This window comes from Orycteropus afer, unplaced genomic scaffold (assembly GCF_000298275.1).
Source record: "Orycteropus afer afer isolate SDZICR_OR568_19922 unplaced genomic scaffold, OryAfe1.0 scaffold00370, whole genome shotgun sequence".
Lineage (NCBI taxonomy): Eukaryota > Metazoa > Chordata > Mammalia > Tubulidentata > Orycteropodidae > Orycteropus > Orycteropus afer.
In genome coordinates, this window is record NW_006921957.1 from 1,302,120 (window position 1) to 1,329,544 (window position 27,425).

Below are 27,425 nucleotides of genomic sequence, written 5' to 3' on the forward strand. Positions count from 1 at the left end.
CTGCATGTGCTCATTATGTTCATGAATCGTGTTATCATTTCCTTTGTTGCTGTTGTTTTTGTATTTGCTGAATATTTGTGCTTGTCCTCTTTTTTATTGTGATGTGAAGGTTTATAATTTTTTTTGAGGTTACCCTGTGATTTATAATTTTCTTCCTGAGTTTAGAACAGTCCATTCTATCTTGCAAATCAATCTTCACTTCCTCACCATTTAGAAGTTCTGTAACTACACAGTATTTTCCTTCTTTTTCGTTTGCATTTGTCCTCATTTGCTAATTGATGTCTCTGGTTCCTGGTTTACAATCTTGTAAGCTTATTTTACTTTGGATATGTCCCTAGCTATGGTTTCTGGGTTATGTCATCTTGTGTATTAATGGCCGGTCGTTGTTTGCTATTTTTGGTTCTCTGTTCCAAGGACTCCCTTTAGTATCTCTCATAAGGTTGGTCTGGTTTTCAAGACAGAATTTTGCAAGACCAACAGCTTATTCATTGCAAATACCTTTATTTCAACAACATAAATGGTGGCTATATACATGAACCTCACAAGATCGAGTACACAGGAATCAGATCAACAACATCTGTGGAAAGAGGCAATGGAGAAGCTTTATATCTTCATTCAAACAAGGCCAGGAGCTGACGGTGGAACAGACCATCAATATCTCATATGCAAGTTCAAGTTGAAGGTGAAGATAATTAAAAGAAGTCTGTGTGAGCCAAAATATGACCTTGATTATATCCCACCTGAATTTAGACCATCTGAAGCATAGATTTTATGCATTGAACACCAGTGACCGAAAACCAGACGAAAGGGATGATACCAGGAACTAATGTACAAGAGATGAAATCTGGCCATTGTCACATCTAAGAAACATTCTGCCTGCACTTCTTCCAAGACAGATTTTTTAATTCTTCTTGCAGTCCTTGGTATTTTCAGTATTCTTCACCAACTTCACAATCAAATATATCAATTCTTCTTTGGTCTTCCTTATTCATTGTCCAGCCTTCATGTGCATATGAGCCAATTGAAAATACTCTGGCTTGGGTCAGGCACACGTTAATCTACAAAGTGATGTCTTTGCTTCTTCCCACTTTAAATAGGTCTTTTGCAGCAGATTTTCCCAGTGCAGTTGATGTCTGATTTCTTGACACCTGCCTCCATGGGTGTTGATTGTGGATCCAAGTAAAATGAAATCCTTGACAACTTCAGTTTTTTCTCTGTTTATCATGATGTTGCTTATTGGTCCAGTTGTGAGGATTTTTGTTTTCTTATGTTGAGGTGTAATCCGTACTGAAGGCTATAGTCTTTCTTCTTCATTAATAAGTACTTTAAGTCTTCACTTTTAGCAAGCAATGTTGTATCATCTGCTTAGCTCAGGTTGTTAATGAGTCTTCCTCCAGTTCTGATGTCACATTCTTCTTCATATAATCCAGCTTCTGGGAGTATTTTCTCAGCATACAGCTTGAATAACTATGATGAAATGATACAACTCTGACACACACCTTTTCTGACTTTGAAGGAAGGTCTGAAACCTGTTCATCATGGGTGACTATGCTGGTATTGGAAATCCCAGTGGAATAGCTTCCAGCCAGCACAGCAGCACACAAGCCACCACAATTCAACAAACTGACAAATGGGTGATGGAGTTTTCTGTTTATTTATCACTGATTTAATCCTAAAGTCTTCCTTATTTGTATAAATTTTTCCATATGTTCAAACACATTAGATAACCTATCATTCTCTTGTGGCGTAGTGCCTAAGGCACTTGACTGCTAACCAGAAGGCTGGTGGTTTAAACCCACCAGCCACTCGTTGGAAGGAAGATGGACAATCTACTTCCATAGTGATACTGCCTCGGAAACCCAAGGAAGGGTCGCTATGAGTTGGGTCCGACTCGACAGCACATAACAACAACAACAATCATTTTCATGAAGAAATCTCTAGAGCAGCCTTCTGAAACACTGTACAGTTGTGGTCTTAAGGTCTCTCTTCACCGTCATCCTCTTTTGGTGTGTCCTATTTACTGGATTCCATGTTTATTTAATATGTTACTTTATTTTGTGGAACACATCTACTAATTTCCCGAGAAAGAATGCATGAAAATTAAATTTTTGAGAACTTACATGTGTGAAAATGCTTTTATTCTAATGTCATACTTAATTGATAGCTTGGCTGGGTATAGAATTCTAGGTTGGAAATAATTTTCCCTCATTATTTTAAAGGCATTACACTCACTGTATTCTAGGTTCTAAGTGTTCCTCTTGAGAAGTCCCTTCTCATTTTTTTGTTATTTGTATAAAATCTGCTTGCTTTCTTTCTGGAAATAAGAGTGTTTTGAAATTTCATCATGATGTACTTGGGTGGGATGCTACTTCCATACTGTGCTGTTGTTGTTGTTATGTGCCGTCGAGTTGACCCTGACTCATAGCGACCCCTCCTTGGGTTGCCGAGGCACTATCACTATGGAAGTAGATTGCCCAACCTTCCTTCTGAGGAGTGGCTGGTGGGTTTGAACTGCCAGCCTTCTGGTTAGCAGTCAAGTGCCTTAGGCACTATGCTACCAGAGCTCCTATACTGTGCTAGAAAAGCCAAAAAAACTCAATTCCTTTACTTACAGGAAAATTTTATTGAAATATTCCTTTGAATGTTTTCTCCCTTCCATTTCTGCATATTTTCTCTTCCTAGGACCCCTATATTAAGATGTCTTATTTCTTAGATTGGTCTTTTACTTTTTTAAAAAATCTTTTCTTCTCCTTTTCCATCTGTTTTTTGCTTTTATTCTGAGAGTTCCTCACCTTATTTTCCACTTTATTTTTGTTTTTATCGTATATTCAATTTTCAAATGTTTTTTTTCTTTTTATTCATTAAATATCCCTTTTAATGACATCCTACCTATACCTGTTTCTTGAATATAATTGTCTTCTGAGAACTTTAATAATTTTCTCTACATGTCTATATGTTCTGTTTTACTGCTTTGCATTTATTTTTCATTTGTTTTGGTCATTATCTTTATATTAGATATTTTACTCTAATGCCTTGTGATCTTATCTGTTTGCTGATATTGCAGAATGAATTGTTTTTAGTATTGTCCTAATTTCCACTTCCAGTAATACCTGGTATGACCAGTGAGTGAGTCTTTGGGGAGTTCTGTGGTGTATTTCATTTTACATTTCCATTTTTCCAACTGCCAACTTAGGATTCTCTTTTCTTAGGTTTGCTGAGTTAGTTCCGTTTGTTTGTTTACTTAGATTCCTTTTTTTTTTTCCTGTGTCTCTTCTGATCCCTTTGTCCTTGTGTATTTCTGCTACACAACAATCTTTACTGTCATTGAGATTTGTGAGAGAGCAGAAGTGTGTGTGTAATCTATATATAAATATATATATAAAAAAAAAAAAACAATGCAACCAAACTCTCTGCTATGGAGTTGGATCTGACACATAGGGACCTCTCCTTGGATTTCTGAGGCAGTATCACTACGGAAGTAGGTTGCCCAACCTTCCTTCCCAGGAGTGGCTGGTGGGTTTGAACTGCCAGCCTTCTGGTTAGCAGTCAAATGCTTTAAGGCAGGGGTTGGCAAACTATAGTTCACAGGCCAAATTCAGCTCACAGTCTATATTTTTGAACTGAGTTAAGACTTATAAAAAAAAAAAATTTAAAGGCTTGTTAAACAAAATAAAACGAAAACCCAGGACAATGTATGACAGAAACTATATGTGATCTAAAATGCTTACTGGCCAAGTACAGAAAAAATTTGTTGACCTCTGCTTTAAATCTATTTTCAACTGGAAGACTAATTCCTTCCCTCCCAATTTCCATAGATGATGATTTGCCTTCCATTTCATGGAGAAAATAAATTTATTATAAAATAAATCTACTCCTTATCTTCCTAGCCCTATTCCTAAACCACTGCAGTTTCCAGTTTACCCCAAATACTTCATTAAGTCAAACTGCAATAGCAAGTGCCTTTGAAGACCCCCTTAATAAATTCAGTAGACATATATTTCACACTACATTTTATTTGAGTCCTCTGGGGTATTTGATGTTGTGAGATTTCTGTTCTCATCATCTTAATCCAACTTGCTTTTCCTGAGGTCACCAATACCTGATTATACAATAACTTCCAAATCAACAGGATACTTTTAAAAAAATTATTGTGATTTGGGTGGAAGTTTACAGAGCAAATTAATTTTCCATACAAGAGTTCATACACATTTTGTTTCATGACATTCACAGCAGTTCCCCACAATGTAACAGCTCTCTTCCCACTTCCTTCTCATAGTTACCTATTCCCTATATCCCTATATTCCCTGTGTCCTTCCTTCCCATGCACTCTTGCCTCCTGAGCTATCTTCCTATACAAACACTTCCCTCTTTTCTCCCACAGTTGATCGCTCCAAGGAGTGTATCTACCTGATGTAAATGTTTAGCCCATATGACTGTCTGTTGTTTGACTGGAAGCTACAGGAGTGAGTTCAGTTCCAGACCTGAAATGTAACTAGGGACCATATCTCAGGGATCTCACCAGGCTCTGTCAGACCAGCAAATCTGGTCCTTTTATTTATAATTTTGAGTTTTGTTCTTCATTGTTTTTCTACTCTCTATAGGATCTCCTGCACCAATCCATCTCTTAGTAGTTGACAGTGGTAGCCAGGCACCATCTAGTTCTTCTGGTCTTATGGTCATATAGGGTGAGGGTCACATGGTCTACTAGTTTCCCTTGGACTGATTGTTCTCATGTGTTTTTGGTTTCCTCATTCTTCTTTACTCTGATGATCATTGTTGCATGGTCATCCATCCTTTACTCTGGTTGACCATTGTTGCATGCACTGGGTCTGGAGACCCATTGTTGCATCTAGATGGCTGCTTGCAAGCTTTGAAGATCCCAGTCGCTACTCACCAAAGTAGGATGTGAAACAATATTTTTGTGTGGTATATTATGCCAATTGAGCTTGATGTCCCCTGCAACCATGGTCCCGAGCCCATAGGCCCAACTACTCGCTCCCTCAAGGTAGCTGGCTGTGGCCAAGAAGCCACCACACCCTTGCTCCTTGTCTGTTCTACTATATTCCCAGACATTCTTATAGCACATACAAATACGCATGTAGAAATATTGTCTACTAACTCTATGCATGGTCATGGGCACACTCTTCCCTCCCGAGACATACCCAATCATTCAGCCTGTTCACTAATCCATCCGCCCCTAGATCAATGCTTGCCATCACTGAGTTCACCCATCTGTCCACCCATAGATCAATGCTTGTTATCACTGACAACACAGTATTGTACATGCAAAAGGGTTCATTTTTGTTGTCTGTACCTCCCACGTATCTCTCTCTGTCTTCCTGTTCCTCAGTGCCATCACGTTAATCACTCACTTTTGGCACATTGCCCTTACCTTCACTCAAATCAATACTTGTCTCTACCTATCTGGTAGTATTTCCTCCCCTCTACTCCCATCCCTGGTAACAAACAAGAAAAGTTTCCTTCCATATATGAAACTTTCCTTGACTTTTTACAGTAGTGAACAAATATAATATTTATTTTTCTGTGATTGACTTATTTCACTCAGCATAATGTCCTCCAAGTTCATTCACATTATGTAGTGTTTCACAGATTCTACAGTATTCTTTAGTGTTGCATAATATTCCATTGTATGTATGTACCATAGTTTGGTTATCCATTCTTCTGTTGATGGGCACTTAGGTTGTTTCCATTTCTTTGTTAATGTCAGTACTGCTGCAATGAACATGGGTGTGCTGGCTCTCTCTTCTTTAAGATATATACCTAGTAATGGGATTGCTAGATCAAATGGTATTTCTATTTCCAGCTTCTTAAGGAATTGTCATACTTATTTCCACAGTAGTTTTACAGTTCTACCAGCAGTGTATGAGAGTACCAGTCTCTCCATATCCTTGCCAGCATGTGTTATTTTATGTCTTTTTGGGGTGAGATGGTATCTCATTGTTGTTTTGATTTGGATCTTTCTAATGGTTGATGATGGTAAATATTTCTTCATATGTTTGTTGGTCACCTGTATATCTTCTTTGGTGAAGTGTCTACTCATGTCTTCTGCCCATTTTTAAATTGGAATATTTCTTTTTGTTTTTGAGGTGTTGGAGTTTTCTATAAATTTTAGAGATAAATCCCTTGTCAGATATGTCATTGCTGAATATTTTTTCCCAATCTGTAGGTTCTCTTTAGACTGTTTCGGAAAAGTCTTGGAAGCACATAAAAATTTAATTTTTAGAAGGTCCCAGTCATCTAGTTTGTCTTCTGCTGTTTGTGCATGTTGAGTCATGCTTGGTAGTCTATTTATGCCATATATTAGGGCCCCTAAATATGCCCCTATTTTTTCCTTGAGGAATTTTAATAGTTTTAGGTTTCACATTTAAGTCTTTGATCGATCTGGAGTTAGTTTTTGTGTATGGTGTGAGGTACAGATCTTGTTTCATTTGTCTGCAAATGGATAGGAGCTCTGGGAGCATAGTGCCTAAGGCACTTGACTGCTAACCAGAAGGCTGGTGGTTCAAACCTACCAGCCACTCCTTGGAAGGAAGGTTGGGCAATCTACTTCCGTAATGTTACCGCCTCGGAAACCTGAGGAGGGGTTGCTATGAGTCAGGTCTGACTCCACAGCACATAACAACAGCAACAACAACAAATGGATAACCTGTTTTGCCAGCACCATTTGTTAAAGAGACTGTCTCTTCCCCATTTAATGGATTTCAGCTCTTTGTCAAAGATCATCTGACCATAGGTCAATGGTCTATTTCTGGGTTCTCAATTCTATTCCACTGGTCTGTGTCTGTTGTTGTACCAGTACCAGGCTGTTTTGACTACTCTGACTGTATAATAGGTTTTGAGATTTGGGAGTGTGAGACCTTCTACTTTATTCTTCAATAGTGCTTTGATTATCTAAGGTCTCTTTCCTTTCCATATAAAATTAGTGATTGTTTTTTCCATATCCTTAAGGAATGTTGATGGGATCTGCATTAGGATTGCATTGAATGTATAGATTTCTTTGAGTAGTATTGACATTTTCACAGTGTTCAATCTTCCTATCCATGAGCATAGTATGTTCTTCCATTTATGTAGATCTCTTATGGTTTCTGGAAGTAGTGGTTTGTAGTTTTCTTTGTAAAGGTCTTTTGTGTCCCTAGTAAGATTTATTCCCAAGTATTTATTTATTTATTTATTTTTGGTAGCTATTGTAAATAGTATTGATTTCCTTATTTTCTTTTTGGCCGTCTCTTTGCTAGTGTAGAGGAAACCAACTGATTTTTGGATGTTGATCTCGTATCCCTTTCCCTCCACTATGCTGAATCTAACTTCCAGTAGTATTTTTTGCTGAGTCTCTTGGGTTTTCTAGGTATAGGATCATATCATTAGCAAATAGGGATAATTTTACTTCTTCCTTACCAATTCAGATTTCTCTTTCTTGCCTTATTGCCCTGGCAAGGACTTCCAGTATTCTGGAAGTATTCTTCTTTGAATAGAAGTGGTGATAGAGGGCCTCCTTGTCTGGTTCCTTTGAATGGTTTCAGTCTCTGTTCATTGAGAATAATGTTGACTTTTGGTTTTGCATGTATGCCCTTTATTATGTTGAGGAATGTCCCTTCTATTGCTATTTTGCTGAGAGTTTTGATCAGGAATGGGCATTGGATTTTATCAAATGCCTTTTCTGTATCAATTGATATGATCATGTGGTTCATTTCCTTTATTTTACTTATGTGATGGATTACATTGACAGTTTTTCTAATGTTGAACCATCCTTGCATGCCTGATATGAACTCCACTAGGTCATGATGCATTATATTTTTTGATATGTTGTTGTAGTCTATTAGCTAAGATTTTGTTGAAGAATTTTGTGTCTATATTCACGAGTCTGTAGTTTTCCTTTTGAGTGATGTCTTTGTTTAATTTTGGTATCAAGGTTATGCTTGCCTCATAAAATGAATTTGGGAGGATTCCATCCTTCTCTCTGTTCTAGAATAGTTTGAATAGGATTGATGTCAGTTTTTCTCTGAATATTTGGTAGAATTCTCCAGTGAAACCATGTGGGCCAGAACATTTTTTGTTGTGGGTAAATTTTTTATGACCTGCTCAATCTCTTCTTTTGTTATTGGTTCTTTTCAAATTTTCCACCTCAGTCTGTGTCACATTTGGTTTTTTGGTTTAAGAGTAAGTGCCTATGGATAATGGCTTGATGCACAACTGTTCATGAGATAGCACAGGACTGTGCACCAGTTCATTACGTTGTGTTAATTGATGAGTTGGGAGCTGACTTTCTGGCAACTTATACCAACAATAAGATTAAGTAACTTGCCCAAAGTCACATAAAAAAAAAAAAAAATTGGCAAAGCCATGATTTAGACCTTGGCAGCCTTGCTCAAAGCTCATGCTCTTGTCTGCCATGCCATGCTATGCTATCAATCATTGTGAGTCCCTGCCTTAGACCTCTTTTGGACTGCTGGCTTTTTACCTACCTTGGTCTCTCAATTCTTAGACCCTGTTGACTTCCTTTCCATCCCTACTTACCTAGGCTGAATCCTTTCAATAGCATCTTCCTGTCCTTTCTTTACCCTCTTGTCCTCCTGAGAATCCCCCCACTAACTCATTTCTGATGGAGTCTGCCCTTCTGTCTCTTAGGCACTGCTTCTGGGCTGTCCCTCATTTGAAGTGAAATAGTCTAATAATATTGATCTACCAGTCCTAGACAACCCTAATCAGTGTTTGGCAATACTGCTTTTTACTTCACATTCATCAGCCTCATTTCCTATTTTTAACATACCAGTACTGTAAGTTTCCCATGCTCCTGAGTTCCACTCCACTCTGCTCAGGTACATACCTAGTTCCATTTTTATTCCAGTTGCTTCTTTTGTACATGCAGGTGTTTGTAAGCAGTGCCACCCTTCTTCCCCTCCCCTACCTCTTCAAGGGCAGTGACCTAGTAGAGTTCCAGCTACTCCTATTCTTCCTAATCTCCCTGTGGGTTCTGATGCCCAAGGGGATGTCCTGCCCCTGATCCTCAGCCAGGTGCCTCATGACATAGCAGTTTCTTCCTCAATTTCATGGTGACTCATTTTTTTAAAATAATCTTTGATGTGTCAAAGCCTTTTTGAAAGTTTAAACAGATTTTATTGACTGGTTCCATTTTAGTCACATGCATTTTTCCCTTTTGAAAAAAAGAAGCTAGCCTAATATATTAATTAGGTATGATTTTACCTTCCTGAAACACACACCCCTTCACTTTACATGCTTCAGTGCCTGTCCTTAGCTGTTCCCACCTAGTAGCACAGCCTCTCCTATATGGTTATCTCATACCAGCTCAATTACCATCTTCACAATGTCTTTCCAGGTTCTTCCTACCCTGCAAAAAAAAAAAAAAAAAAATCTCTCTTGCATCTGAACTCCTATAGCAACATCTCTAGAGGCTTGCAATATAGTTATTTGTATCTCTGTATTATCCTTTGATAGTTTATACACTCTTTGATATTAGGCACGTTGTCTGATCTCTTGTACAGTTCTTTGGAGCTTAGTAAGAGCTCTCTATATAGTTGATAAATTAAATTAGTGGAGTAAATCTAAGGAGAAGCATCTTAAAAATAAAGTCTACTACATCAGCAGGAGCTCTGGTGGCATAGTGCCTAAGGCAGTGACTGCTACCCTGGCAGTTCAAACCCACCAGCCACTCCTTGGAAGGAAGGTTGGGCAATCTACTTCCGTAGTGATACCGCCTCAGAAACCCAAGGAGGGGTTGTTATGAGTCAGGTCAGACTCAACAGCACATAACAACAACAGCATCAGTAGCCTCCACTGACTCATTCACAACTGAGTCCTTGCAATCTAATCATCGCACAGAAGTTGTTCCCATGAAGTCACAGATGCTCTCCCAATGAATAACCCTGTGGTATCTTTTCAACCACTAGCATCTTTAATCTCTTTGCCACATTTTAATATTTATAGTCAATTCTTAAGGACCTGGTGGCATTGTGGGTGAGGCATTTGGCTGCTAACCAGACGGTTGGCAGTTCAAACCCACCAGCTGCTCCATGGGAAGAAGATGGGGCAACTACTTCCATAAAGATTTACAGCATTGGCAACCCAATGGGATCAGAATTGATTCAATTAGTCTTTTTTTTTTCCCTCCAGTCAATTCTTACTTATTCTGACTTCCTTTGTCCTGCTATTCTTATTTAACTGATTATTTTACTGATTTCTCTTCCATGTCTCCATAAATTAATGGTTTTATTTTATTTTCTCTTCTAAGATTTTTTTGCTCAATATATTTTCTGGAATTTCATTTACTCAAGTTTTGTTTATTTATGATTAAGGTTGATGGGGACAAAATTGAGGGACTAAGGCTAGGCATTAGATCCCTCCAGGATCTAAACAGTGGGGAAATCAGAACGAGAAATAGGTAGCCACATGGCCATTAAAGTATCAGTTCTATTCATGGGCCAATAATCCCCAAAGTTCAGGGCTCTTCCATAAAGCTAGATTGGAGAACACAGCTTTGAGCCAAGGTCCAAGTGAGGCCTTCTGCTTCTGAGAGTCAGACTTTATGGGGTAAAGTTGTACTTCCAGATCAGATCAGCCTAGTGTCGGATCTGCCTTTTTGCACTTGGTTATGGCATAATGCCTAAGGCATTTGATTGCTAACCAGAAGGCTGGCGGTTCAAACCCATCAGCCACTCCTCAGAAGGAAGATGGGGCAATCTACTTCCGTAGCGATACTGCCTCTGAAACCCAAAGGAGGGGTTGCTATGAGTCGGATCTGACTTGACGGCAGTGAGTTTGGTTTGTTTTTGGTTATCAGCAGAGCTATTCCACAGTATTAAAGCATAAGGACTGGAAGGTAGAATAGGTAGCCCATTCAGACTATAGACAGCTCCAAGGTAGCAAGCAAGACACATGAAAAGAAGAATCTCAACTTTTGGCCAGCCTCATGGGTGCTGAGGAAAAGCCAAGCACCTACTCCTCATGGGAAGATAGGATCCAGCTAGATGCCACAGATTTTGCAATTGAGAGAACATTCTGGATCTTAGGCAGCTCTCTAAGATATTTTGCTGCCCTCAACAGCAGGATTGTGACTCTTCACTCTGTGAATGTATTGTGAACCTCAGGGCCCAGATCGAGCTCTGCTCATAGCTTCCCGGTTGTTGCTCTTCTTTGTCTGCTTGTATCTCTTACCAAATGCCCAACATCTCTGTGCTTCTCAGTCCAAATCTCCAGAAGGTAAAACCTGTCTGGCTCCTAGATGGATCATTAGTCTGTGGTTTGGCTTCCTTTGCCTCAGGTACCCAATCGAGGTCCAGTCATCAGTGACCTGAGGAGGGTTTAGATTAAGATCAATCCCAATCAAGCAAGAGTCCACATCTATTTGTCCAAGCCCTATATTTAGTTATAATCCTCCTCCTTCCTTATCTCTTACTCATGTCCAGTCAGTCACTAAGACCTGTAAGTTTTACCTCTAAAACAATTTTTTTGTTTATCATCCTTTTTCCTCCATTCCTGTTGCCGCTGCCTTAATTCAGGACACCCTGAATTCTCTTCTGGAATGTTATGCTCTCCTCCTTATTGATCTCCCTGCTTTTTCAGTCTCTCTCCCCTAATGCACCTTTTATTCTGTTGCCAAAATAATCAAATTAGTTCCTACATAGCAGCCAAGGTCTATATTTAGAAATATAAATCAGATCATACTACTCCCCTGCTATTAAGCAGGGCTTCTCATTGCTCTTGAGATATAATCCAGACATTTTACTATGGCTGTAAGGCCTCCCACAGAGCTGGTTCCTGTATTCCTCTCTGATCTCATTTTTCCACCTTTCTGTGTTTTTGGTACTCTGTACCCAGCAACACTGGTCTTTTCTCTGTTCCTTCTTTTCCTCCTGCCTTGAACCCTCTTACCCTATACCTTCCCTAGATAGCTACTTGTTTTCAGGTCTCAACCCATCTGTCACCTTCTCCCTAACCACCCTATCTAGTATTGTCTCCTACTTGTAACCTTGGTAACTATTCCATGACTGAATATTCTTCATACCACTTATCACTGTCAGAAATTATTTTATGTATTTTTTTACTTGTTTATTATCTTTCTGACTAAAACATAAGTTCCTTGAGGATAGGAACACTCTTGTTCTTGCTCACCATTGTATCCCTACGCCTGGTGCAGAATAGTTGCTCAATGAATATCTGTTAAATGGATGAATAGTTGACTCTCCCTCATTACTTTTATTTCCATTCCTGTGTATTTTGCTTAGCTTTATACGTGTTTTTATTTTACCTTTTAGGTTACAAGCTACTTGAGGGAATAATTTTTTTAAAAATTCACTCTGTGTTTAGTGCTTGCACATGGTGGATAGCAGAAGATATGTATAGTTTATGTACCATGACAGGTATTTCCCCAAAATATAGCTGATTCATTGCATAATTTGTGCTCTGAAAGCTTCTCCAGTGTCTGGGAAGACGAGTCCCATTCTTCTCATACTCTCTTTATATTCCGTTTATTCCACTTCAGAAAGCAGACACAGGAAACATCTGACCATAATAAAAGATTTCCAGTAAATCCTATGTTTCCTCATTGAACAATGTCATGTGCAGCAAGGCTGCATTGTACGTTAGTCTGAAATTCTGTTTGGTCACTTGTATAGCACACCAATGCCTGCCTCTGGCCTGAAATCCTAGAAAAGCTGGAGCCTGGGCTGCCTGAAATAAAAGTGACATTTGTTAGCCTGAAAGGGAGAGGTCTGGATATTCTTGCTCTGTATCTTACAAAACAAACTTCTCAGTTTGTTGAATACTGAGCTGTCCCTTTAGCTGTCAAAGTGGTTTATAACTAACATAACCTTACATCCTTTAGAATAAACACAAATAATGAGTGGAGAAAGTGATTCTCAAGTCTGTGCCTTTAACACTCAAAGCAAAATTCATCAAAACTTACACAGAACCATGAATATGTCACTAACTTCCTCCTGAAATTTTTATCACTTGCATCTTCTGCAGTTTAAAGACCCATGGTCATAGGAGCATTCCACTGACACTGGATATAGCATTTACATAGATTTTGACTTTTCCTGTCCAGTAAGACCTTTTTGAGGCTTGCTCCCTGAATACCCTTACTGCACTTTATTTTTTTATTTTAAATGCCTATTAACTTGTTTATCTTCCTTGGCAACAAGGCAAAGATGATGTCTTACTCATCTCCATATCTCTAATGTCTGGCACAGAGCCTGGCACCTGATAGATAGATGCTTGATAATGTTTGTGTGAGAGATAGAAGAAAATGAAAAAGCCCAGCCCATTTAGGAATTGGTGTTGGTGGGGGGTGTATTTGAGTGACATGAGATATAAAGATGACCTCAGTAGCTAAGGGGAAAAGCTAAAGAGTGTGTCCACATATACAGTGAATAAGGAAGGCAATCAAGAACCTTGTGCCCTTCTGCCCTGGTGCCAGTGATTTAGAGGTTAAAATCTGAGCGCTGGATTAGAGAGTTCCTTTTTTTTTAACCGGAAGGCAATCAAGAACCTTGTGCCCTTCTGCCCTGGTGCCAGTGATTTAGAGGTTAAAATCTGAGAGCTGGATTAGAGAGTTCTTTTTTTTTTAACCTTTTTTTTTTTTTTTTTCCCCTGATGATACAGGTAATATATGTTTACTGCAGAAATTTTGCAAAAATACAGAGAATAAATATCACTTGTAATTCTACCACCCAGAGACAACCACTATTAACATTTAGAATATAGCCTTTTAGTTTTATTTCTTTGCATTTAGACTGTAAAGTTTAGAGGAGATTATTCAAGGACTATTTTGGGTGTTTTTTTTTTTTGTGGTTTGTGAATATAAAGAAGAGAAAATTGCAATTGCAAAAATACTTGTCAACTGCAATAACAATGTGAGATGCTGTTGTCATTGTCGCTCGTCCTGGGCAGTCACCACCTCAGAAGGCCGTTCCTGATCTTCAGGTGGATGCGATCTCTCAGCTATAAAGCTCATAGGACCTTTTCCTTATTTCTTCATGTGGTAAGGCTCTTTGTGTGAGTGCATTTATATTCCTAGGGTGAGACCAGACTTGCACCCCTGAAGCTTCACAGCAGAAGGACAGGTCAAGGTTGATTTGAACTGAATAAGAATCTATACACAGAATGGATCCCCATCAACTTGTGAAATATAACTCAGATAACTGTACTTTTTAATGAAAGGAAGGATATTCACTAGTTTTGCTTTGTTTAATCAATATATTGAGCACTTTCAGTGTGTCTGGCACACTAAAAGATGCATAAGACAATCCTTCTCCTCAGGGAACTTGTAGTTTGTGGGAGAAAAAGAAAAGCAAGCAAGCATTATAATGTAGTACGTTAATGGCCAAGATAGAAGTACAGTGATGGCTAAAGAAGAGAGTGAGCAGAATTGAACAGAAAAGCCTTCATGGAAAGGAAATGATTGAGTGGGGTCTTAATGGAAAACTAGTTTGTTAGGCAAGCTGGTGGAGGGAACAGAGAGTCCAGCAGCGTCTTTGAGGAAATACGAGTAGTGTGGCATATACAGAACATGACGTATATTTGAAGTGGTAAAATGATGAAGACCTAGAATGTCAGACCTTGAATTTTATCTTACAGGCTATGAGAGCCACTGACGGGTTTTAATCAAGAGCAGAGACTCAGTTGAGTAGTATACTTTAAGAAAAATCACACAGCACTATAAAGGATGGATGGAAGTAGACTAAATTGGAGGCATGTGTGTGGTTGGGATACTATCAAAACAATCCCAGCAAAAGAGAAGAGGGAAATGTCCAGAAAAGGCTAGGCTATAGTCTATAGCCTATAGCAGGAGCTCTGGTAGCGTACGGCCTAAGGCACTTGACTGCTAACCAGTAGGCTGCCGGTTCAAACCCACTAGCCACTCCTCAGAAGGAGGGTTGGGCAATCTATTTCCATAGTGATACTGCCTCAGAAACCCAAGGAGGCGTCGCTATGTGTCAGGTCCGACTCGATGGCACATAACAACAACAACATAGTCTATAATGACAATGAGTTAGTGGTTGCCTGAGCTGGAGGTGAGGACAGGGAGTGATTGTAAATGGATATAAGGAATCTTTTTGGGGTGATGATAATACTTTAAAATTGGATAGTAGTAATCATTGTGCAACTCTGTAAATATTCTAAAAATTGTTGAGTTGTACACTTAAAATCGGGAGCCCTGGTAGCATAGTACCTAAGGCACTTGACTGCTAACCAGAAGGCTAGCAGTTCAAACCCACCAGCCACTCCTCGGAAGGAAGGTTGGGCAATCTACTTCCATAGTGATACTGCTTCAGAAACCCAAGGAAGGTCATTATGAGTCAGGTCCGACTCTGTGGCACATAACAACAACAACAGCAACACTTAAAATCAGTGAGTTTTCAATGGCATACTATATAATCCTAAAGAATAATGTAGAATCTGCAAGACACCGTGTAACATGGATGAACTTGGAGGACATTATGCTGATTGCAGTAAGTCAATCACAGAAGGACAAATATCGTATTAGTCTGTTATTGTAAAAGTCAAGGAAAGGTTTATATATGGAAGGAAATTTTCTTTGTTAGTTACCAGGGGTGGGTAACACTGTTAGATCGATAGAGATAAGTATTGATTTGGGTGAAGAGAAGGGCAATGTACCAAATGTGAGTGATCAACATGGTGGCACTGAGGAACAGGAAGACATAGAGAGGTACATGGGACGTGCAGACAACAAAGATGAACCCTTTTGCACATATAGTACTGTGTTGTCAGTGAAGGCAAACATGGGTATATGGGTGGATAGATGGGTGGACAGGCTGAACTATTAGGTATGTCTGTGCAACAGGAAGTGTACCTAAGACCATGTATAGGGTTGGCAGACAGTGGTTCTACAAGTGTATTTGTATGTTCTGTAAGAATTCCCAGAGGTACAGTAGAGCTGATAAGGAACAAGGCTGTAGTCACTTCTTGGTCACAGCCAGCTAACCAGAGGGAGCGAGTAGTTGGACCTGTGGGCTTGGGATCATAGTTTCAGGGGACATCAAGCTCAATTGACATAACATACTACACAAAACATTGTTCCACCTCCTACTTTGGCGAGTAGCGACTGAGATCTTAAAAGCTTGCAAGCAAAAGGACAAATATTGTATTAGTCCGTTATTGTAAAAGTTAAGGAAATGTTTATATATTGGAGGACATTTTCTTTGTTGGTTACCAGGGGTGGGAGGGAAGGGGAGGGAATGCTGTTAGATAGATAGAGATAAATATTGATTTGGGTGAAGAGAAGGGCAATGTACCAAATGTGAGTGACCAATATGGCAGCATTGAGGATGAGAAAGACAGAGAGGGTTACATGGGCAGTACAAACAACAAATATGAACCCCTTTGTAAATACAATACTGAGTTGTTAATGAAAGCAAATATGGGTATAGGGACGGATAGATGGGTGAACAAGCTAAACAATTATGTATGTCTAAATGGAGAGTGTATCCAAGATCATATACAGGGTTGGCAGACAATGGGCCTCTCGAAGAGTATGAAGGAAGGGACACTGGGAGGAGGTAACTATGGGGAGGAAGTGGGAGGGGAGCTGCTGCATTGTAAATTTTGGTCAATGACATGAGACAAAGTATATGTGAACTGCTGTATGAAAAGTGAATTTACTCTGTAAATCTTCACCCAAATCCTAATAAAAAAAAAAAAAAGCTTGCAAGCAACTATCTAGATGTAACGATGGGTCTCTCCTTGTCCAGAGCAAAGAAGAATGAAGAAAACCAAAGATTCATGGAAACAATTAGTCCTCACGACTGGTACACCATGTGAGCCTCAGCCTATATGACTATGAGACCAGAAGAACTAGATGATGCCCCACTACCACTGTCAACCCTTCGGAGGGGGATCTATGTAGGAGATCCTGGGTAGAGAGGGAGAACAATGTGGAACAAAACTCAAAATCATTTGGGAAAAAAAAAAGGGGGGACCAGGTTTGCTGGTCTGATAGAGCTTGGTGGAACCACTGAGACTATGGTCCCTGGCTGCCCTTCAGGTCTGGAATTGAACCCACACCTGTGGCTTCCAGCCAAACAAAAGACAGGCATATGAGTTGAACATGTACCTGAGATAGATACACTCCTTGGAGAGAACAATCATGGGAGAAAAAAGGGCTGTTTATGCACAGGGAGACAGCTCAGGGGGCAGGAGTACATGGAGAGATGGACACAGGGGAGAAGGAGAGGAGCTGTTGCATTGGGGTAAATGTAGTCAATGTCATGGAACAATGTGTGTGTGAACTGCTGTATGGAAAGTGAATTTGCTATTTGCTCTATAAACTTTCACCCACATCACACACACACAAAATCAGTGAGTTTTTGTTTTGTTTTGTTTTGTTTTTTTTGTGATTTGCTCATATGCCTGTCGTTTGTTTGACTGGAAGCCACAGGTGTGGGTTCAGTTCCAGATCTGAAGGGCAGCTAGGGACCATAGTCTCAGTGGTTACCCTAGGCTCTATCAGACCAGCAAACCTTGTCTACCCCCCTTTTTTTTCCTCTCAAATGAAAAAATCAGTAAGTTTTATAATATGTAAATGTGGTACAGTGAATTACTTAGCATGGCTCTTCTCCCACCAGATGACTAGGTAGAACTATGTAAATGTGAGGTGCTTTGTGGCCCACCAAGGGCATTAGATAGCTTGTTAGTAATGTAAATAAGGTACATGGCACCCTTGTGGGGGTGGAACTATGGAAATAAGGTATATGGAATCCTAATGTAGGGATTGGTCAGTTTTGTCATTCTGCTAGGCTTAAAATGAGCCTTCCCAGAGGCAAAAAGGGGAATCTCACCACCATCAAGACTGATAAGAGCCAGGAGTGGAGTGTATCCTTGGAACCGAGATCCCTGCACAGAGAGATGGTAGAGAGATGGCAGCAGCAGAGGCAGCAGAATCAAGAGACCAGCAGGAGACAGAGCTGTAGACTTGCTGGCCCAGTGAGTCCTTTTGGTCAGGAGGCTTGCTGGTGGAGTGGGGTGTACCTATTGACAGAGCTAAGAGAGTTTTGTAACACTTGCCCCAGCAGGGCAGAGGCCAGGCCAAGAGGCCAAGGGCCAGAGAAAGGCATATCTGTGGGCATGGCTGAGGGGAGGCTGTCCTGATCAAAGAATTGTGTGCTGAGCATTCCTGAACTTGAACTGTAACCTGTTAATTCCCTAATAAACTCTACAATCATGAGTACTGTCAATGAGTTCTTTGTGGCCATTGGAACAAAATATTAAACCCAGCAGAGAAGTTAAGAGTGCCATGGGAAGGATGGTTGCTGTCAGAATTGGTTGGGGGATGGCAGCACATAGGACCTCCATTTCATAGGAGGACCATCCTAGCTTCAAACAAGCACTGGCTAACTTCTATCAGTTCTATCTCTTTATTAACATATCTCATCCCTATGAAGATACGGATATAAAAAAATGTTAATAAAGAGGTAGAATTGATAGAAGTTAGCCACTGATTGTTTGAAGCTAGGATGGTCACCCATCTGTTCAGTCAGGAATCTTAATACTAATACTGCATCTACATTTTTGTAAAAAGATGTCAACCCTACCTTTTACTTGTTAGATTTCAAAATATATGGATGTGCCCTAAACTGGCAGTAGAGAATATCTTTACTCTGGGTCCTTATCAGAAACCACATCCTCTAGTTCTCTGCCACCTAGCTCTTAGCAAATGCTTGGTTGTGAGAAAAGATATTTATGCAGGACTGCCTGTAGGCTATGCTTCCCATTCATTTCTGTAGACACTGTTATTGAGTGTCAGGTGCTGTGCTGGTAATGCAACAATGAATACCGCAGAGATAGTGACTGCCTTTATGGAGCTTGTAGTCTAGCAGGTGAGACAGATGTTACTTGCAGTTATGATAACTAGTGTATACATTGGCTTTATGCCATTATTTCACACTGGCATATATTATAAGAAACAGCTAAACAAGGTTCACATTAATTATTACAAAAATGTGGAAGATACAGTCTACACCACTGTATAGCGTCCCCTTTAGTAAGACCATAAGAACAATTTCTGTCTGATGACTGGTAGAATTTGCTGATGTTTTGGCCTTTCCTTTTACTCTGACGTACCCTGCTTCATCCTGCTTCAGAGACTCCATGTGTGGCATTCTCTCATCCTGGAATGCCCCATTCCGTTCATATTAGGTGTAACTGCTATGTCTTCTTCCACTATTCGTTCAAGTGTCACTTCTTCAGGGAAGCCTTCCCAACCTACGAGTATGGTTCCATTTCCAAACTAGGTCTAGTTCCTAATAGAGACTCACATAGCATTCTCTTCCTTTCTTTTGTACAGAATTAGTGTTTAGTTAAATAATTAGTTGTTTGGTAACTTCTTTTTCCTCCTAGACTGATGGCTGAGAGGTCCATGAGGGTAGAGGCCATGCTTTCCTTGTTTGCTACTATAACTCAAAGTCATAGTACAGAATCTTATACAAAATAAATGCCCAGTAAATATTTACTGAATGTTTGAATGAATGAATGGATTCTGCACACTGAATCTTATAACCATTTGCTTTCTCCTTTGTTCTTTGGCTGTCTGGAAGCTCAATCCCTCCTTGCCTTCTACCTGTATCATTTCTGTAGATCCTCTTGGCATGCATTTTGTGCACTGACATTCCCCTGACTGTGTAATATTTTCCCTTTCTCTGACTGCTTCATTTTTTTTTTTCACTATATACTATAAATTCTTATAGGACACTTTAAGTCTTTTTTGGAAGAAATGATAAATAATTGGATATGCGGGTAGAAAAAGAAAGGGAAAGGTCAAAGGGGGAATGTTACTGCCTTAATCAGATGCTGGAATGAAGGTTTTTTTTGCTTTGTTTTAATTTTATTTTTACTAGAAAAAAAAGTGAAATTTGCAGGAAATGCCTCTGAAGAACATGGGGCCTGTCCTTGCCCTGAGATATTCCTCCCACGGGCAAGAGGCAAGGGGTGCTGGGTTCGGCAGGGCCTTCTGGCCCAGAGGGTGGGTGGGTGGTGGCCTGTGTAGGCTCCCTGAACAGCTGAATGCTGTCCTGGGTTTGGGCAGAGTCAGTGGGGAGCTTATTTTTTTGGTTGGTTGGTTTGGGTTTGTTTTGTTTTGTTTTTTTCACTATAAGAAAGAGAAAGAAATGAACTTGTCCTCTTGTGTTGCAGATTCAGTGGTTCTTTCCTTTGACTCCGCTGGACAAACACTAGGCTCAGGTACCAATCCTTCCCCCTCTATCATCCTTTCAGCTCTCAATACTGGCCATTTTGAAGTGGAGCCTAATGGGGTGGGGTGTATCTGGGGAGGGCAATGGAATATCTCAGTATTGTGGGAAAAATCTCAAGAAGCCTTTCCATGACTCATGGCCTAGGCACCAGCAGTGGGATACAACAGCCAAAAACTTTCCCAGTTGCTTTAAAAGTATAGACTGAGAAGTTTGCAATAGATGCTCCTCCTCATTCAGAGTGGCCTAGGCTCATATAAAAGGATGTTTGTTTTCTTTGCATATATCCTGTCTCAGAGAGTGGGACATAGAGCACTGAGAGACCCCAAGCTCTGGGTATGCTGGAGTAGATAACCATCAGGACTCTCCAGCAGAATGCCAAGGCTGGTGAAAGCATCATAGTTACCCAAGGATGTACACTCAGAATTGCATATCTACACGTACACCTGCTGTACTCAAATACATACTCACTCCAGTTGAGAAGTACCAAGCTTTGCTGTGTACTCATGTCAAAATGCATGCAGGCAAATCCCTGTATGTTCTTCCCTGTGTCTATAGTTCAGGGCACACAAAATGGCACAATACACCCCTTAACACAGAATCACCCAAGCTCAAAGGAGCTTGCCTTTCCCAGGTTTGAGGCAGTCTACCCTTTGCATACCACTGTGCTTAATGGCAGTGAGCAGGAAGAGATCTTGTTTTGATTCTTCAATTTGTTGCCATTGGGTCCCTATGGGAGCCCCAGAATGATTTACTTTGAAAGAAGAGCATCCCTGTGCATCAAGCTTGTGATATTTAGATGAAGATGATGGGCCTTGCACCATGGAAGAATACCAGGGAGAGTTTGCAGGGTATTGAGGGCAGTTAATCTATTTTGCAGTTCTTGAAAGCAATAAATTGATATTTCACAAAGTAGCTATGAGGTTCTAGCAGTTGTGGCAGTGTGGATAAGAGGAAAGATGCTCAGAAAATATAATCATAGCTGCCACTATTTATTGAGTGCCTACTATGTGCCAACACTATGCTAGGTGCTTTACATATACCTTGGTTATCCCTTCAAATAGCTTTGCAAGATAGATAGTATATTTTTAATTATAGATAAAGAAACTAATGCTCAAAGAAGTGAAGTCACCTCTCCAGTTTCACTCATCTTTGACTCTAGACCCCATATATTCTCCATTGCCATCTTTGTGTCTCATATCTTGTATCTTTGAGTCATCCCCTACTGAAATGCTGAGGCAGAAGAACTCATTTTAAGATAGAGTGAACATCACAGGGGGATCTATGTAGAAGATCCTGGATAGAGTAGGAGAACAATGTGGAACAAAACTCAAAATCATTTTTTTTAAAAAAAGGACAAGGTTTGCTAGTCTGATAGAGCCTGGTGGAGCCCCTGAGACTGTGGTCCCTAGCTGCCCTTCAGGTCTGGAATCGAATCCATTCCTGTGGCTTCCAGCCGAACAAAAGACAGGCATGTGAGCTGAACATTTACATTAAGTAGATACACTCCTTGGAAAGATCAATCAGGGAAGAATAGAATGGCTGTGTATGCACAGGGAGATAGCTCGGCGGGCAGGAGTGCATGGGAGAGAAGGACACAGGGAAGAGGTAACTATGGGGAAGAAGTGGGAAGAGAGCTGTTGCATTGTGGGAAATTGCAGTCAATGTCATGAGACAAAGTGTATGTGAACTGCTATATGGAAAATGAATTTGCTCTGTAAACTTTCACCCAAATCACAATAAAAAAAAAAAAGTGAAGAAATAGAAAGAGTTCTTAAATAGACACAAAAATTTTGTCTTTTCATATAGGAGAAAACTGATCAATTTTAATATATTAAAGTTAAGAATTTCTATTAGTCAAAAGATACCATTAAGAAAGTGAAAAGGCAATCTAGAGTGAGAAGAGATATTTATAACACAAGTAATTGACCAAGAGCTTGTTTCCGGAATATATACAGAAGTACAAAAATCAACAAGAATAAAAGAAACAATCTAGTACAGAAATGAGCAAAAGACTTGCACAGGTACTTCACAAAAGAGGAAATCTAAAGAGCCAGTAAAGTTGTTTAAAAAAAATTTTTTTTATTATGTTAGTATCTAGAGACGTACAAATTAGAATCACATCTAATATTCATCTACCAGTGTTGGTGAGGATGTAATGCAGTGGAAACTCGCATCTCTACTGATTTGGAAAAACCTGTGGAAATTTCTAGCTAAATTTGAGTATATATATACTCCATGACCCAGCACTTCCCCTTCTGGGAATATTTCCTACAGCAATAGATGCTTATACATACACTAGGCTACATGAGCTTTGTTGGTGTAGTAGTTGAAGTGCTCAGCTGTTAACCAAAAGTTTGATGGTTCAAATCCAAAAGCCTCTCAGTGGGAGAAAGATGTGATGGTCTGTTTTTGTAAAGATTTACAGCCCTAAGGGAGAGGAGGAAACACTGCAAAAAATAAAATAAAATAAAGATTTACAGCCTTGGAAACCCTGTGTAGCAGTTCTATTGTGTCCTACAGGATTGCTGTGAGTTGGACTCAGCTTGATGTCAATGGGTTTGGTTTTGAGGTTTATATGTGTAAGATACATGCATAAGAATGTTCACAATCCAAAAATAATCCAGTTACCTAACAACAGTAGAATGGATATACAAACTGTGTTATATTTATATAATTAATATGAGACAATGGTAAAATTGAGCGAAATACAGATAGATTCAACAACATGAATGAATTTTAAAAACATATTCAGTGAAAGAAGTCAGACAAAACAATATTTACTGTGTATTCCATTCATATAAAGTTCAAAAACAAGGAAAATTAAATTATATTTGTTTAGATATATAATTCCAGAAAGAGTCACTGCTGTTGAGTCAGATCCGACTCATAGCGACCCCTCCTTGGGTTTCTGAGGCAGTATCACTACAGAAGTAGATTGCCCAACCTTCCTTTCAAGGAGTGGCTCGTGGGTTTGAACTTCCAGCCTTCTGGTTAGCAGTCAAATGCCTTAAGCATTACATAACCAGAGCTTCTGCTAGATATAATTAGATATTAAAATGGTAAAGAAAAGCAAGGAAATAAATTCCACAATAGAATGATTGAGTTCAGTGAGCAGGAGTAAGGGATATGACTGAAATGAGCAAGTGGGGTGCTTTTGGTGGTGGTAGTGACCATGGTAGCAGTGGGACTTGCAAACACCTAATACTCTCAGGGAGGGAAACCTTCCTTTCTGACTGAAGGACCTGTAGTCCCAACAAGTTGGGGTGAAATAGAGTTGCCTTTTTTTTCCTCTCTGCCTTCTTTGTTCTGGATGTGGGCACAGTGTGTGAAATGCATGCCAGAATGCAGTAACTAAAACCCTAGTTTTTTGACCAGAGGATCAAGAGGGAAAGGCCCAAGGTACCAGAAAGTATAGGGGAGAAAGCAGAGAGGATTGCTTAGGAAAATGGCCTCATAAAGCTGTTTATGAACTTCTAGGCTAACTCCTAAGCTGTGCATGTTGGCATCAGACTTTAAAGAACATACTAAAGATTTTTGAGAACTGAATTAAGGGATAGACCACCACCCAGTTCCCAGATTGGACACTGGGTGGAGCACACACAGGACATATCTGAGTAGCACTGCAAAGGCTTTGAGAGTGACATTGATAATGAAACCACAATCCATAGAAGGCCGGTCAGAATTTGCTGCCTGAAACAAATCTTGTTGATGGCTTGCTAAGACAAAAATATCAGCAGTTTCCACAGGAGTTAAATAAGAAGGAGTTCTGGTGGTGCAGTGCCTAAGGCATTTGACTGCTAACCAAAAGGTTGGTGGTTCATATCCACTAACCACCCTGCAGAAGGAAGACAGGGCAATATACTTATATAAAGTTTTGCCACTTTGGGAACCCAGTGGGGGTTGCTATGAGTCAGAATAGACTTGATAACAGTGGGTTGGACTTTTTGGTTTTGGTGTAGTCTCATAGCATTATATTCAAGATGCTCAGGATACAATTCAAAATCAATCATCATATGAAGAATCAGGACAGTGTCACCTTGCACAGGAAAAGACAATCAGCAGATTCTAACAATTAGATGGCACACAGGTTGAAATAATTTGACAAAGACTTTAAAGCAGCGATTACAAAAATTCTCCAGCTAGTAAGAACAAATACTCTTGAAACAAATGGAAAAATAGAAAGTCTCAGCTATAATAATTGTCATATTTAATGTTGAAATGTTAAAGTATTACCTTTAAAATCTAAAATAAGACTAGATTGTCTACTAAGAGCACTTCAATGTAACATCTTGCTGTAGATCTTGGCCAGCTCTGTAGGACAAGCAAAAGAAGGAAAAGTTACAAGGATTGGAGAAGAAAAAAGGAAACTGCCATTATTTGCTGATAAGACAGTATACATAGAAGACCGACAAGAAACTGTAAAATAATTATTAGAATTAATGAGAGTTTAGCCAGAATGTTGGGTATAGAAATCAATAGATAAATATCAGTTACATTTCTATACAAGAGCAACAAACAGTAGTAAAATGCATATTAAAAAAAAACAAACAACTCACGCTGTTGAGCTGATTTAATAGCATAAAAAACATATAAAGTACCTTGAAATACATCTAATTAAAGATGTACAATTACAGAAAAATTATAAAACCACTTGTTGTTGTTGTTGTTGTTATGTGCCGTCAAGTCAAACCTGACTCATAGCGACCCCTCCTTGGGTTTCCGAGGCAGTATCACTACGGAAGTAGGATTGCCCAACCTTCCTTCCGAGGAGTGGCTGGTGGGTTTGAACCGCCAGCCGTCTGGTTAGCAGGCAAGTGTCTTAGCCACTATGCTACCAGAGCTCCCATAAAACCACTTAGAAGTTCTAAATCAGTTTTCTTTTTCCAAATTATTATATTTATTTGAAATAGTTAAATATTAGACTGGACTTTCTTGGGTATTTACATATAAAAGTACCCATAGCAGCATTGCTTATAATTGCCCCAAATTGGAAGCAACCCAGGTGTCCATCAAAAGTAGAGACAATAGGTGGAAACAACCTAAATGCCTATCAACAGATGAATGGATAAAGAAAACGTGGTACATACAATGGAATACTGCTAAGTCAGTAGGAGAAATGAAGTCTTGATACATGCTACAATATGGATGGAGCTGGAAGACATGCTGAGTGAAATAAGTCAAACACAAAAGGACAAATATTGTATGACCACACTTATATTTAAAAAATAAGAAAAGGCAAATGTATAGAGAACAAAGTTTATTCATGATTACCAGGGGTGGAAGAGAGGGGAAAAGGAGAGGATAACGGTGATGGAAATAAAGCATTGATTAAGGGTAGGGTTGCACAGCTGATCATTGCAATTGCTGTCAATTAGTTGTATACCTGTAAAAGTTGAATTGGCAAAACTTGTATGAGATATATTTACAATAACAACAACAACCAAAAAAAAAAAAAAAGTAGCTGCTGAGGCTGCTTATGTACAACCAAAATCTCATGGGATTTGGTTCCTTGGTTTGGAGGATTAGGATTATGGTTTCATGGGACATCCCAGTTAATTGGCCTAATAACTATTTAGTGCTTCTATTCTGTCTCCAAAGTTTGACCACCCATCCAAGGCACAACAATTGGTCTTTATTTGTCTGGAGCAACAGAAGAAGAAGGAGAAGAGGACTAGGAAGAAGATATGAAAGGTGTGGCTAATTGCCTCCTTGAACAACTGCCTCCTTTGCCATGAGACCAGAAGAACTGGGTGGTGCTCAGCTACCATTAGTGAATATGCAGAACAGAATTCACATTTTAATGAATTCCAGACTTTCTGGAGCCATGCATACTTGTGATACTCATGTTATAGCAACACTAGATAACTAAGACGGTATGTATGCTATATTTCACAATACATCTTTTTTATTTTTAATAAAAAAGTAAGGTGGTAGAGGGTAAGGAGGCATGGGTGGATGAGCTAGTTTCAGCAAATCATTTTGGCTGCTCTGGAGAATGGACTATCGGAGGCAAGGTGGAAGCTGAGAAACCATTTTGGAGGATGTTGTAGTGGTCCACTAACCCTGTCCTCAGAGCAGAGAGGCTAGAGAGATGAGCTTGTGGATGTACATGCCCACCAGGAAGAGAGGAAGGGGTGACATTTTCCTCAGATTTAGATAAAAAGCTCTAATAATTTAACCTTGTGCTAATCAGTGGTGGTCACTTGAAAATCCAGTGTACTTTTGTCTCTTAAAAACAGCAGCTGCATGCTGGCTTTTGGGTCTGGACATCTGCAACTCATTTGGAGAGTATTCTGCCTTCCAGCATTGACAGCAGCAGGCTCCTGTGTTGTATGGACTGCCATCACCACAAGATCACCAAGCTGCTGAAGTCCAACCAGAGTGGGGCATGCTGATACATGCAGAATGGATTGAAGCCTGAGTGGAGCTTATCAGAGACAGATGGACTGGCTTCTAGAAGGTTCTTTCTCATTAGCAATAGGGTTTCCCTTTGAGGCACGTCCCTACACCTTATGTCAAGGCAAGACAGGAAGAAATAAGTAGAGCATCCGCTAAGTGGCAAAGTCATGTAAATCCCAGAATCATAACACATTAGAGAGCATAGCTTAAGCATCAGGTATCAGGAGCTGGAGAAATTGACAAGGGTCAGATCATAAAGAGCCTTGAATGTAGCTATTTCAAGCGATTGAGTCTTTTTCCTGAGATTGGTGAGGAGCTACTGACAGTTTAATCAGAAGAGTTACATGATCAGAATTGTGTTTTAGCAAAAATGATTCTTCGTGTGGTAGAGAAAATCAGAGGAAGGAGACTGGAGGGATCAGTTGGGAAACTTTAACTTTTGTCATTCGTCTAGGCAAGAGATAAAGTTGGCTTGGTAAGAGAAAAGTTGACAAATTACTGCCTTTGGACCAAATCTGGCCCATCATCTATTTTTGTAATTAGAATTTTTTTTGGAACATAGACTTTTTTTTTTTTTTAAACATATTGTCTGTGGCTGCTATTGTACTACAATAATAGAGTTAAGTAATTGCAAGAGCCCATATGGCCTGTAAAGTCAAAAGTATTTTCTGTTTTATCCTTTACAGGAAAAGTATATCGACCCCTACTGTGCTAGATTGGGTTCTCCAGAGAAACACAAAAACCAACAAAGCATATAGAGAGAGAGAGAGAGAGAGAGAGAGA

The 27,425-nt window shown here is 39.6% G+C and overlaps 1 protein-coding gene across 1 annotated transcript in view; it reads left to right on the plus strand.

The window, feature by feature from the left end:
- Positions 1-27,425, plus strand: part of ST3GAL3 (ST3 beta-galactoside alpha-2,3-sialyltransferase 3) — a 346,519-nt gene that overhangs the window by 76,061 nt on the left and 243,033 nt on the right. The window contains exon 2 of the mRNA XM_007953053.1: positions 20,185-20,232. Within this exon, the coding sequence (XP_007951244.1) occupies positions 20,185-20,232 (48 nt within the window). The remainder of the gene's footprint in view (positions 1-20,184; positions 20,233-27,425) is intronic.